Here is a 13,792-nt window from a genome sequence, read left to right as displayed (position 1 = left end):
AATCTCACTCCCCGGCCTTTTGTAGCTTTCTCTGCCTCCTGTGGCAGCCATTGGGCTGCTGTGCCCATCTCCCTGTGTCAGAATTGCAAAGGCACCTGCAGACTCAAAAAGCTGTTGGAGCCCCGTGCTAGAAGACAGCACCACTTTTCATAATATGGCATTTTAAGCTGGCGACAATTGTGAAATCCAATGAAATTTGGCCATCAAAACAGGGTCTCCATTCTCTCAGAACAGTTCCGAGTCCTCTTACAATGGACTTCTAATGAGCAACGCCAACACATGGAGATCTTGGCACTTAAGAGGCCTTTCTCTAGCACTGCAATCCTATGCGGGGTCATGCCAGTCTAAGCCCCCTTGATTTCAGTGGTCTCACACTGCAGTAACTTTGCTCAGGATTGCCCTTTAAGTGTCTGGGGAGAGTCTCAGTCCAGCAGTGTGTATGCTCAGACACAGCAATGGAAGTTCTTTGGGCTGAATCGCAAGGGGTGGAGAGAGCCGCAGGACTTTAAAGATGATGGAACAGTGGGATGGAACTCTTCACTAACTTCAGGGCGACTGGACTGCTGTGCTTCTGACTTTGTTCTGTGCTCCTGTATTACCTGGTTCTGTGCTCTTTTGTTCTGCCAGGTGATGCCAGTTGGAGATGGGCTACCTGTCTTTATCTCAGCGTCGGCAACATTTGGAGTTGAAAAGAAAAATAACAAACTGCCCCCACACAGAACTGCCCAGCAATAATAAATAGAAGGCACACGACTTTCTTCTACTTACTTTTAGAAAATCACCAGCTATTACTGACTGCAAAAGTGCTGTAAAGGACAAAAAGGGGGAATTAGTATTAATGGCATTTGTTTGTACCAGCATGCTCATGCGAGTTGAGCGGGTTTAAACATAACCAAGTTCTTCTGCAAGGTGCCAGTGTTTCACCCATGTGATTTTTCACCCCTAATGTTAGCCTGCCAAGATTTGGGCATGCCCAGTAGGGCACAAACCACATTTTCGGGCTGGTTCGTGTTTCATGGCTGATCCACAAACTGAACCATGAATCCATAAGAACGGGGAGGCTGGTTCATGAGCCATTTAAAGTTTAAAACCCCTGCTTTCTGCTTCCTGAGGCTTTTCGTGGGTATCAGAAAACAGAGGGCTATTCAAACCACTGCTTTCTGCTCTCTACAAAAAGCCACAGGGAACATAAAGTAAGGGGTAAAATGGCTGAGGGCAGAATTCAGTGATTTAAATGCCACTGCGCACCCCCCCCCCATTTCTGCTACCTACAAAAAGCTGCCAGGAGCAGACGTAATGGATTTAAATGGCTCCCAAAGGATTAGATAGCCCTGCTAGTTGGCTGTTTGATTTAAATGGCTCCTGATTTTGGTTCTCCGAAGCTTTTCATGATGGCCAGAAAACTGGGGATTAAATGGCTCCCAGCCATTTCACCCTGTGCTTTCTGCTCACCATGACAGCAAGCAGGAAGCAGAGAGTGAAATCATTGGGAACCATTTAAACCCCTCCTTTCTGCTCCCCACAAAAAGCCATGGGGAGCAGGAAACAGTAGCTTAAATGGCTCCCAACCATTTAAACCAAACAGCTGAGCAGTGGGGAGCCTTACTTTCTATTCTTCATGAACCACCATGAACTGCATCAACATTCATGAAAATTTGTTGCAGTTCTTCAGTTCACAAACATTGCTTCATGAAACATGAACTAGCCAAAATTTGTGACAAACTTCAGTTTGTCCACTGGTTCGTGCCCATCCCTAACCCAGCTTTGCCTTCATTTTTGCCACCAAGGCTTAAAATGGGCTGTGCTTAAACCAGCACATACAATGAATGAAGACGTAGCACTTACTAGGAGAGACACCCAGACCTCTTCCACAATCCATTTTGCATTTGGAGGTCTAACTTTGAACTTCAAGACAGAAACTCAAACTTCCTTTCTTTGTGCACTTCATTTCTGAAAACCATTTTAGACAGCAGCTGAGCACACACAAACAACATGAAACAATAGCTTTTCTTGGACTAATTCATAGTGGGGCGATAAATATTAAAACTGACAAACATGTCAAAAGCTGATGCGGTACATGGGTTATGAACTGTGAGATCTTCCTGGAGGGCGGGGAAATCTGGCAGAAACATCCAATCAGGATATTGAAACAGCGGGGAAAGTGAAACTGCCAATCATCCTCAGTATTACTGACTGTGAAGCATCCTTGTAAGCTACAGAATCGATCATTCGGAATAGCAAAATCCAAAGGTAAAACTTAGTACACTTAATAAATAGTCAGATCAAATGTGATGGCATTTGTTAGGGATTTATTTTTAATTATTGGCATTATTTATAGTTCACTGAGGCTCAAGGCAGCTTACAACAGAGTGAGTCAGCAGGATCGACAGGATGGGACAGTCAATAACAGTGAAATAGGATGTGGGTTGTAGAGCAAACCACAGGAGTATGAAAAAAAAAAGAACTGAAGCAAAGGTAAGTATCAGCATGACACATAAAATGATGCAAAATTACATAGTAGGCTTCTGCTTACAGCAAGCTTTACCACCAACCCTAATGGTTCACAAGCTGCTTTGTGAACCATTTTGTACAGTGCGACCTGCGTAGAAAATCCCTCTTGAAGAATTCAGTTTTGCAAGAGTTTGTGGAAAGCCAGGAGAGGAGGAGCCTTCCTGACCTCCACAGGCAGGCCGTTCCCTAGGGTGGGGCCACAACAGAGAAGGCTGATTTTGCCCATTTTCCGGTTGGCAAAAGAGACACAGCTCAGCAGCCCCTTATAGTGATGCAACTATTACTGATGCTCTAGTAAGCAGAGTCTGTAGAGGGCATCATGAACCAAGGCTACCCTCTCATAAGAGGCTAGAAAATTGAGAAACCCTTCATAGAAAAGAGTTCAGAGTTTATTGTGTCCAAGACTGTACATCTGGAAGCATCATGATTGAAGTCTATTGCTAAGAATGACTGACTTGGATACATATAGGATACATATAGACACCTCCCTGCCCCCACCAATGGCATTTGCTGTTCCCATGGCAGAAGGGCTTTTATCTTCAAAGGACAGTCAGAACAAAAAGCTACATTCTTACACTGAGTGACCAAAAGGTAGCCAGAACTATTTGCTAGAGATGTAACATGCAGAAAAAGAGGCGGGAAGCAGAAGACACATAATGGGCAAGGGAATCTTCATTCCTTCTCACTTTCACTAGTGTGGTGAGATAATTTGGGGGGGGGGGGGTTGGCCAACATATTGGCATATAACATGATAACTTAACCCAAAGTGATGTTCCGCACAGAGATTCTTGCCTCAACTGCACAGGAGCCAAGCAACACCCTAAAGACTTAACAAAATTTAATTTAATATAAGCTTTCATGAGTCAGAGCTACGTTTTTCAGACACTTGAAGCGTACAACCACTGGGCCTGCTGTTATGTACAACAGAACAGAAGAATAAGCACAAGCAATAGGGCACGAAATTTTCATTGTGATGTGCCGGTGGCTCCATGGAATTAATTCCACCCACCAGGACCCTCATTATCACTCAAGGAATAAACCCACAACTATGTTACAAGCACTGCAGGAAGAACTACAAGAGAAAGGGACAGGAGCCAGCAAAGAAACTAACTCATGTTTCTCACTCATCGTGCAGAAGTGTATAAGAGATGGATATTTTCCTTGCAAGAGACTTTTGTGTTAATAAAAAAGCTTAAGGACATGTTCTCCTTTCATCTCATGCTTGCATAGCGCAGAACATCTAACATCCAAAGTATAACCAACAGAGTTTTCGAACGCCAGATATACTAGCAGTGGAACTCTTAAAGTTTTGTGCCGATATATTTACCCAATTCTGAGAAACACCCAGCAGCTATTTTAATTGAGGCACATGCTGAGCTTTCTTTAGGATTTAAAAAAAAGGGACAAACGGCGCATGCTCACGACCAAAATAGAGGAGAGAACATGTTTTCCTCAGACCAGCAGGCTCAGCTTGTACCTTCATCAGCATCAGCTCAGCGACGTTTCACAATCGATTAGCGCAAACGGGATGTGATCTCTCCCTCAAAAGCTGTCTTCGTTTTGCAAGTCGTGCAGCCTTGTCTTGTCCTCTCCTCTCTCTCGACATGCTGACGAGATCCACTTCCAGTTCAATGGAGGCGCTTTGAACAGGGGAGAGGCTCCAGAGCCCAGCTTTCTTCTGAGGCCCGGCAGTAAATACTTTTGCCTGTGCTGATGGTTTTGAACATTATGTCTTCTGTGCATACTTATGGGGATTTGTTTTATCTATGCCTAAAATCCACAAAACGAGTCTCTTGTGGCGCAGGGTGGTAAGGCAGCTGACTTGCTGTCTGAAGCTCTGACCACGAGGCTGGGAGCTTGATCCCAGCAGCTGGCTCAAGGTTGACTCAGCCTTCCATCCTTCCAAGGTCGGTAAAATGAGCACCCAGCTTGCTGGGAAAGGGAATGGCAAACCATCCTGTATTGAGTCTGCCAAGAAAACACTAGAGGGCGTCACCCCAAGGGTCAGACATGACTCGCTGCTTGCACAGGGGATACCTTTACCTTTAGTCTATCTGAAGCTCTGCCCATGAGGCTAGGAGTTCGATCCCAGCAGTGGCTCAAGGTTGACTCAGCCTTCCATCCTTCCAAGTTCGGTAAAATGAGTACCCAGCTTGCTGGGGGGTAAAATGGTAATGACTGGGGAAGGCACTGGCAAACCACCCTGTATTGAGTCTGCCAAGAAAACGCTGGAGGGCGTCACCCCAAGGGTCAGACATGACTCGGTGCTTGCACAGGGGATACCTTTACCTTCAAAGTCAACAAAAACCATACATAGATGCAAAGTCACCACCAGTGGCTCCCAAAACAAGATTACTATGTGCCCTCCCTCCTGTTACCAAAACCCAAACTCTCAGACAAGCCATATGACTCACCCAGCCCCCAGAGTGTCCAGCACCCTGGAATTTTGTCCCCATCTTCCCTTCCCCCACCCCTCTCAGCCTTGTGGGCCGCAGAAAGCATCACTGGTAGTGGGGGAATTTTGTTGGAGTCGCAAAGCAACTCTGCATGCCTGGCTGCCAGACAGTTCTCAGATGCCTTGACTAGGCTACACCTTCCATATGAAAAACTGTTAATGTTGTGCCTGTAGCACTGCCAAGGACCAACGATTTAGGTCCAAGGCAGGATTGTAGGTCTGCACGGTGACTGACCAATTTGTGGCTAGATCCTGTCTGCCGATTCCCGTCTGTTTAAAGTGCAACTGGCCAAAAGTGCGCACTGGCAGGGAAATCTATTGTGGGGCTTTTGTATATAAGTTGGGGTTGGTTGTAGACTTCTTCAGTTCCATTTCTGCCTCTTGTACGATCATGTCGGGGTCACAATAAAGAGCTGAAATGAACTCCCAGTGTCCTGGGCTCCGAACCCACGGCTCTAACAAGTAAATAAGTTAATGGGCAGCTTTGCTCTGTTAACCAATTACAAGTATCTCCAATACTTTAAGACAGGGATAATCAAACTGCGGCCCTCCAGATGTCCATGGACTACAATTCCCAGAAGCCCCTGCCAGCATTCACTGGCAGGGGCTTCTGGGAATTGTGGTCCATGGACATCTGGAGGGCTGCAGTTTCACTACCCCTGCTTTAAGAGGTTCCCCAGGTTGCTGCATATTTTCTGAACCATTTTCTTATTTAGCCAATGCCTACTTTCCACACTGCCCTTTCATCCATCTGGCTGGAGTGAGCCATATGATTTTGTTGACCAGCATCTGCAAAGTCATTGTCTTAGATGCAGGGACATGACTGACAAAATCGCAAGGGTCGCCCACCCCATCCGATGAAACAGCAGGGTCAGCAAAAAAAAAAAAAAGGACAGGACAAAGACTGAAACCAGGAGAATAGCATCAAAACAGCACCAACGTTTGCGGCAGTGAGAAAATCGGCTGCAACAAAAAGGTGCCTTTTGACCCTGCTGAAAACAAACACAGAATGAGACAAGTCGTTTGGTTTGGCTTGGCTCTCAGGGAGGGAGAGAATAACAAGACACCCTAGTTGGCACTATCAATGTGCAGTTATGGGCAAACGAATGCTTTCAAAAATGTATTTATTCAAGGGGAGACAAGTGTCGCTGCTGCACAATACAGAACATGAATTATGCACACATTGTATCATGCCATAAGGCATCATCGGGCCTTGAGGACGTCACAAGGCATTATTCCGTTCAAACACGGTGCTGAAACGAAGTCATGATTGCCTTGACTTCCCTTAAGCTGAGCCTCCGTGGGGGAGAAATAAAAATGCTTTATTGCTCTTTGATTGGCTAAGTGGATTTGCTGCTTGATGAAGAGGGGAGGGGGGAAGGCTGAAAGACTGGCAGAGGCGCGGACTCGAGACTTCCACCCATGTAAGTAACTGGCAAAGGACTCTACTGGCAACACTGTACGTTTCCGTAGGCTGGCCAGAACATATAGCCTTCCTTTCTCCCGTCGGTAGGAGCCAGAGGTTGAAAGCGGGAGCTGGCTTTCTCTGCATCTTTTAAACCTTTGTGCTCTTGCGGAGGCTGCCAGTGGGGAGAAAAAAAGCAAAATAAAAACAAATAAAAAGCCTGGCAATTAGGTAAACCTCCCACAATTGGCACTGTCCAGGAACAGACTCTCCCTTTCATAAATGTTGGGACACTGGCAACAGATGTTGGACAGAAATAACAACTTACGCGCATCCAGCCAGGGTTCTAGGGGTGTTTTTTCCCGGGGGGTTCTTCTTTTTGGAGTGGGGGTGGGGGAGAGACCCTTAACATTGCATGGCTCTCAAGAACTGCTTGCACAGTTACTTATTCATTGCACAAAAGACTGGTTGCTCCAACGTAGCTTTCCGTCTTCATTTCTCACTGGTCCCTGATCCTTCGGTAAAAAGTCACGCATAACTGCAAGTGGTTTCATTCCATGCATTGCAACAGCCCACCTTGTATCTATTATTTATTTCCTTCGTTTATACCCAAAAAGTGATCCCTGGAGATCTACTGCTATTACAAACTGATCTCTGGACACCATAGATCAGTCCCTTTGTTTTAAAATGGTTTCCTGGAGGGTAGACTCTATGGCAGGGGTAGTCAAACTGCGGCCCTCCAGATGCCAATGGACTACAATTCCCTTTTAAAAGGGGAATGCACAAACGCATGGCTCATAAGGATACCGTGGTCAAGATCAGCTTTGTTTCTTTCTCAAAGTGTACCCCCAGGGGCAAAGTTGCCCCCCCAAACACCCTCTGTATGAGGGGGCGGTGGTGGTTTCCCTGTTGGCACCGCCTGAGTGCCAGCCTGCTGACTCTTCCAATATATCCTATATGAGAGCGATTTACAAAGAAATAGTGGGTCCAGAACAAGTTTATGTCACTTTTGGAAGCAGCTGAAAAGGAAGAAAACATTTGTGCGCCGGCCAAAAAAAAGCAGGTAGGGGGAATCAATGGAGGAGGAGGAAGGGGAGGAGGGAGAGATTTGGCCAGCTGTCTCCTGCACTTCATTAAAACGGCATTACATTGGCAAGGGGGAGAGGAGTAATTGAATAAAGGCACAGTTAAAAGCAGCAGCAGAATAAGAAGCAATGCAAACCAAGCCTGGGATACACAAATGCTTTCACTCCTAATTACCGTAGCCACTTGGCTATTCAGAAAGCATCCCGCTGGATACTGATGCTCCTCCCTTCCCCTTTGTCTGGAGGGCTTTCTGACCTCTGCGGTTCCACTGGGCACGCTCAATGAAGGTGCCTTTTATGGGACTGCTCGCTGTTGCAGCTAGACACGTCAAAGAACACAAAGGAGGCCCTGTACGGCCATAACGCCATTTGAAATCCAGGGGATGCTTCCACCGGTTGATAAAGCAGGTGACTTTTAGAGATCTTCATGCGGAGATATTTTGATGGCATCTAGTCTGACAACCATTGCCACGTGAAGAGAATCCAGTAGTGCTAATTCAAGAGACAAGTGTTCAGGGTGCATGCTGATGCCGTCCAATCAATGAGGCATTTCTTCTCCCCCCCCCCCGGCCCACCCCCCCGTTTCTCCCCACCACCCGACACACACGTTGGCCTCTAATATTTGCACAAATGCCTTAACCGTTTGTGCTGGGCTGTTAATCTCCTTGTCAAGGTCAAATGTCCTGTCCCCTTAATTATGAAAATGGATTCAGACAGACATGATTTCCTCCAGAACCAGACGCCAAGATCAAAAGAAGTACATCGGCTCAGGGATTTCTCTCAAGGCTGGGAAAATTCAGCATTTGGGTTCTGACCAAAAGCTAAGATGGAGAACAAGGTGGTGAAGCCATTAGAGAATAAGGAGTTTTTGACAGAATGAGTGTGAGAATGTTCTTGGGAACAGGGATGCCAGCCTCCAGGGGAGACCTGGCAACTCTCAAATAATGTCTGATGAATCAAGAATGAGAATGCTGTGGTCTTGTTAGATCTAGAAGAGCCAGCTTGGTGTAGTGGTTAGGAGCACAGACTTCTAACCTGGCGAGCCGGGTTTGATTCCCCACTCCCCCACATGCAGCCAGCTGGGTGACCTTGGGCTCCCCACAGCACTGATAAAGCTGTTCTGACCAAGCACTAATATCAGGGCTCTCTCAGCCTCACCTCCCTCACAGGGTGTCTGTTGTGGGGAGAGGAAAGGGAAGGTGACTGTAAACCACTTTGAGACTCCTTTGTGTAGATAAAAGTGGCATATAAGAACCTCCTCCTCCTTCTTCTACTATATCTTTTAGACCTTTTGGGTTCAGGGAATCCTTTCTAGTTCATTAAATAGCTGCTATTCTGACTGACAAGAGTCACCCAAAGCAGCTAATAAGTAAATCCCTAACATGCAATCCAGTATAACTTTTTAAAAAAATACAAGATCAAACTGATATAAGGTGAAACAAGACTCATTTTAAAACCACTCCATTTGAAGCCTTGGCCTTCAAGAATTAAGCAAAAAGTAATAGTTTTGACCTCCACTGGAAGGCCCTATAATAATATTAACCTCACTTCCTTGGGGATAGGAATTCAACAGACCAGGGCCCAGACATGAATTCAACTGCACCCCCAATTGAGCAAATGGATGGACATGAATGGAATCCTGTGGATATTTTTATTGGATTGGTTGGTGTAAGTTTCAAAAGCATTTGAAAGCTGCCCAGCTCATACAAATTTCCAGTAATTACAAAGATCCCAACCCCATGGTAGCTTCATCACCTCTATCAGCATCTCAGGTGTGCATCCATGCTTGAACGTCTTAACCTTGGCTCACAATATGAGGTATAGGACACTCCTCAGGATATTTCTGATCTGAGTTGGTATTAACAGCCAGTCACATGGATGCATGCCAATGCATCCTTCTCCAAGCAAAATACCCCCAGAGCTGTTTGATTCCTCCACTGGGCTGAAGAAATAAGAAAGGAGATGAAAGATCAAGCCCACATCCCAAGCAATCTCCCCGCCAAGGGTAGCTGGACTTGAATGGTCTTTCCGAAGAGAATATACGAGCTGTTTCTTCTCTAAGTGGTTAATTAATCAAAATAAATACCTGTAGTCAGGACTTTCTCCTGCTGTGCCTTCTGCTTTCTTTGGAGAACCCATTTGGAGACAAATTCATTTCTTGCTATGTGAACAGATTCCACATCACCCAGAGGCCTACAGGCTTCCATTAGGAGACACATGAAATCACCAATTGCTTTTTGAAGCAATGATATTTTTTTTCACAAAGTAGTTGTAGAGAATATGAACCAAATTGAACTGTTTTGTTGTTGTGAACTGCATTCCAAGTCCCTTTTTTTTTACCCTCCTTCCCCTTCCTTTCTCCAGGGATCTCAAGGCAGCTAAGTAATTTGTCCCTTCTCCATTATCACTGTGACAACTTTGTGGGTGAAACACAAAGGGAGGCAAAAACAAGGTAGGTCTCCTAATGCGGAAACAGTCATGGTGGGTGTAGAGATGCCTCCTTCATCTCTTCCCATTCAACTGCTAAATTCGATTAGGGACTATCTTCTTACTTTTCCTGTCTAAATTGGAGTTCGCTCATAAATAGTTGTCATATTAGTTTAATAGCACAACCAGAATCTGTGCTTTCTATGTTGATTGTTTTTTGGCCTGCATGCAGTCAGTAGCCAACAATGCCACACTGCACTCTATCAAGTTTTCTGGATATTGCAGACCCATACCACAGATCCTACCACTCAACATCCATCCATAACAACTCTGTGATCTGGGATAGGCAAAGAGAAAATTGAATGACCAAGTTCATCCAGTGAGCTGCAAAACAGAGTGGGAATTAGAATATGTATCTTTGAACTCCTAGGTCAACACTATAACACTGCACCTCAAATATTCCTTCTCTCTGTCTCACCCCCTCCTCCAAGTTCCTGCCATTTCCCCCCCAAAAAAGACAAGAAACCCCACAAATTTCCAAAGTGCCATGATAGCTAAAAAAAACCCTGTAATATACTTGTCACCTACAGCAGGGGTAGTCAACCTGTGGTCCTCCAGATGGTCCCTGCATTTGCTGGAAGGGGCTCATGGGAACTGTAGTCCATGGACATCTGGAAGACCAAAGGTTGAGTACCCCTGACCTACAGGATGCTTTTTTACACACACCCGATGGTTGATAACTGTTTTGTATGCATATTTCATATGTGTTTTACAATGTTTGTCTGCTTAACACTGACCTTGGACTACGACTTATATAGGTCAAAGGTCTTTGGATCCTTGGGCATATGTAACCAACATATGTGTGACCTATAGGAATAAGTGTCACTCCCTGCTGGCTTTATCATTTTTATTCTCTTTATATACTTGAGCTCCATAAATAAAATACAAATAATATATTTACACTAAACACATTTTGAGTTCTCTCAACCCTTTTAGGTTCTCAACTCTATCCCAGGTTGGGTTGGCTTTTCCCTTCTTTTTTGCTGTTCCATGGAAGAACTCCAGTGCCCTTTCTGTACACATTGATTAATGCATTTTCAAAGCACATTAGAAGTATATATTCCTGTTCTACACAGGAAAATCCATCTGCAAAAGCACATTGAAAGTGCATTATCCTATATGTGCGGAATGGGACTAGGACAGAACTGTGGTAGGTGATGGGGAACTGCTATCTCTACATGCACTTGATGATTAAACAGAGTGCCCAAAGTACTATTACTTAACTGGTAGCCCAGATGTACTGAGGTCATTTCAATGGAGTTATGCTCTAAGACTCATTTGTTGCAGCTGCAACCATCCTATGATTCTATGGTCCATCAAGGTTGGTTTGGGCTGCTCTGATTGGCAGCAGCTCTCCAGGGTCGCAGGAAGAAATATTTCACATCACCTACAACCAGATCCTTAACTGGAGATGCTGGGGATCGAACCTGTGACCTTCTTCATGCCAGGGAGGTGCTCTAGCACTGAGCTGCAGCCCACCCACCTGAAAGGAGTTTGCACAAAGGAATCCAGCCAGAAAATATCCTACTTAAACAGAGGCTAGATAGCTATCTGACGGAGAGGCTGATTCTGTGAAAGCTCAAGGGGTGTGGAAGGTTACAGTGGATGAGCGATAGGGTTGTGAGTGTCCTGCATAGTGCAGCGGGTTGGACTAGATGACCCATGAGGTCCCTTCCAACTCTATCATTCTATGATCCTGAGCTCCCCTGAAAAGGACATTTCTCTTACTGGACTCTACTGTGCGCCTCATGCAATGTGTAAGTTGCTTTGCAAATCCAGTCAGCGCCATTCAAGCGTTCAACAAAGAACTGCACTGCACAGTTTCCTTTCCCCAGCTGGTGCAAGTCAAGCACGCAGCACCGGCTAGGACTTAACTTTTGCAGTCAGACCCAATCGCTATGACTTGCATTCAAGATTGGGCCGCCTGTCAAAGCGGCTGACGACGAGACAGGAGATAAACCTGTTGCACAGACTGCTGTTCCCACAGGATCTTTGCTGACAAAGAACAAGTGTCAAACTCTTTATTTAGGCAGGGGCTCCCCTATGGGATGTCTGGTACTAGGAGCTGTCGAGTGAAGTGTCGCATGCCCACGGGGAATCGGTGACAAAACAGGAAAGGCAATCGGTTCCTGTACCTTTTTTGGCAGCCATCTTCATAAAGCTCTATAATCTGGGAGGGGGGAAATGAAGCTGGGTCAGGCAAAGGGGCTCTGAGTGCTGGATGACCATCCACTGCCATTCCTCCTAAAAGAAAAACACAGCTCCCCACAGCTAATGTCTTCATTCTCTGACATTAGTCACGTTTGATACTGTGTTAAGAATCCACACATCTTTGTTATAAGCTGGGACTTAACATTCTTCACTCCTGATCATTTAAGATCAGATCCTCAAACTTCTCCAGAGTTCTAGGGCAGATTTTATTTATTATATTTATATAGAGAGATGAGAGGTAAGAGGCCGAGGCTCAGTGGGAAACATATATTTTGCATGTAGCAGCTCCCAGGCTCAATCCCACAGCATCTTCATCAAAAAGGATCAGGTTGCCAGCAACGTAAAAGGCAACAATCTGGACCCTGGAGAGGCACCGCTAATCAAAATAGACAGTACTGGTCTTGGTAGACCAGCAGGCTGCCTCAGCATAAAGCAGTTTCGTGTGTCCAGCATGTAATTTGTTAACGACAGATGGAATTTAGTATTTATCTAAGGCGAGAATTTGGAGTAGTTAAGTTGCGTGATATATACACAATATGTGGGACTGAAGTACAAATCACATTCATAAGAAACACCGACTGTATTTTATTTCTGTCAAATAACACAGTTCTGAAAGGTCACCAAGCACAGTGAAGGCCAAACTGAATGATGACAACTCTTAAACTCATGGCAACAGCGAGTCTCTAGTGCAGAAGAAGAAAAGCAAGCAGATACTCCAAATATTGTGGGCGGTGCCTTGGCAGAGTGTTTATTTATTAAAATCTTCATACCCTGCTTTTCCTCTCAGTTCTAGGAGGCTTACAAATGATCATTAAAAACACTGAAGATTAAAACCAAATAATTCCCCCCCCCCCAAGAAGATGCCTGCCATTCATACATCCTCAACAGTTCGGGCAAACAAGCAAATCTTGCAATGCCATCTAAAGATCTCCAACAAGGGGGTTCTCCTCCCCTCTTCAGGGGGTCCACTCCATAGTATGAGAGCAAGGACAGGAAAGGTCTGAAGTCTAGTGTCTAGTCAATACCAGTCAGGTCACTCTGAACAGGGGAAAAGCCAGCAAACAGCTACCTGACAACTGAAGTTGGTGCATGGGAACTTATGGTAGCTACCAAGGCCTTTCCAGGTCATACCCAGCACCTTGAGCTGAACTTGGGAATAGGAAGCTAATGTGGAATTTAACATGGGTGAGATAGACCCTTCCAGGCAACAAATTGTCTGGTTGTATTCTGGACCCCTTGTAGTTTCTGTGTTGCTTTCAAGGCCAGCCCAACGTAGAACATGTTACAGTAGTCCAACTGCAGGCTTACAAAAGCATGGAATAGTGTGACCAGATCAGCTGAGTCTATGAAATGAGTTAGCGAACCAGGCACAATTGATAGAAGGCACTTCTGGCTACTTTGCCAATTTGCTTTTCAAACTGCAAGGTGAGGTCCATAAACACCCACAAGCTTTTAAGAAGAAGAGTTGGTTCTTATATGCTGCTTTTTCTCTACCCGAAGGAGCCTCAAAGCGGCTTACAATCCTCTTCCCTTTCCTCTCCCCACAACAATCCCCTTCCTCCCCACAACAATCCCCTTCTGTTTCCTTTCCTCTGAGGCAGGTCAGGCTGAAAGAGCCCTGCTCGGTCAGAACAGCTT

The 13,792-nt window shown here is 45.4% G+C and overlaps 1 protein-coding gene across 7 annotated transcripts in view; it reads right to left on the bottom strand.

The window, feature by feature from the left end:
* DGKI (diacylglycerol kinase iota) overlaps positions 1–13,792 on the bottom strand; it is a 267,208-nt gene that overhangs the window by 18,844 nt on the left and 234,572 nt on the right. For all 7 annotated transcript variants that reach the window (XR_013231404.1, XM_077339877.1, XM_077339872.1 and 4 more), the window contains one exon: positions 769–806. Coding sequence is in view for 6 of the 7 variants with exons in the window: in XM_077339877.1 (XP_077195992.1) it covers positions 769–806 (38 nt within the window). In the remaining variant the exon portion in view is untranslated. The remainder of the gene's footprint in view (positions 1–768; positions 807–13,792) is intronic.

This window comes from Paroedura picta, chromosome 5 (genome assembly GCF_049243985.1).
Source record: "Paroedura picta isolate Pp20150507F chromosome 5, Ppicta_v3.0, whole genome shotgun sequence".
NCBI lineage: Eukaryota > Metazoa > Chordata > Lepidosauria > Squamata > Gekkonidae > Paroedura > Paroedura picta.
Note: the sequence above shows the minus strand (reverse complement) of the source record. Positions and strands in the feature narration are given on the sequence as shown.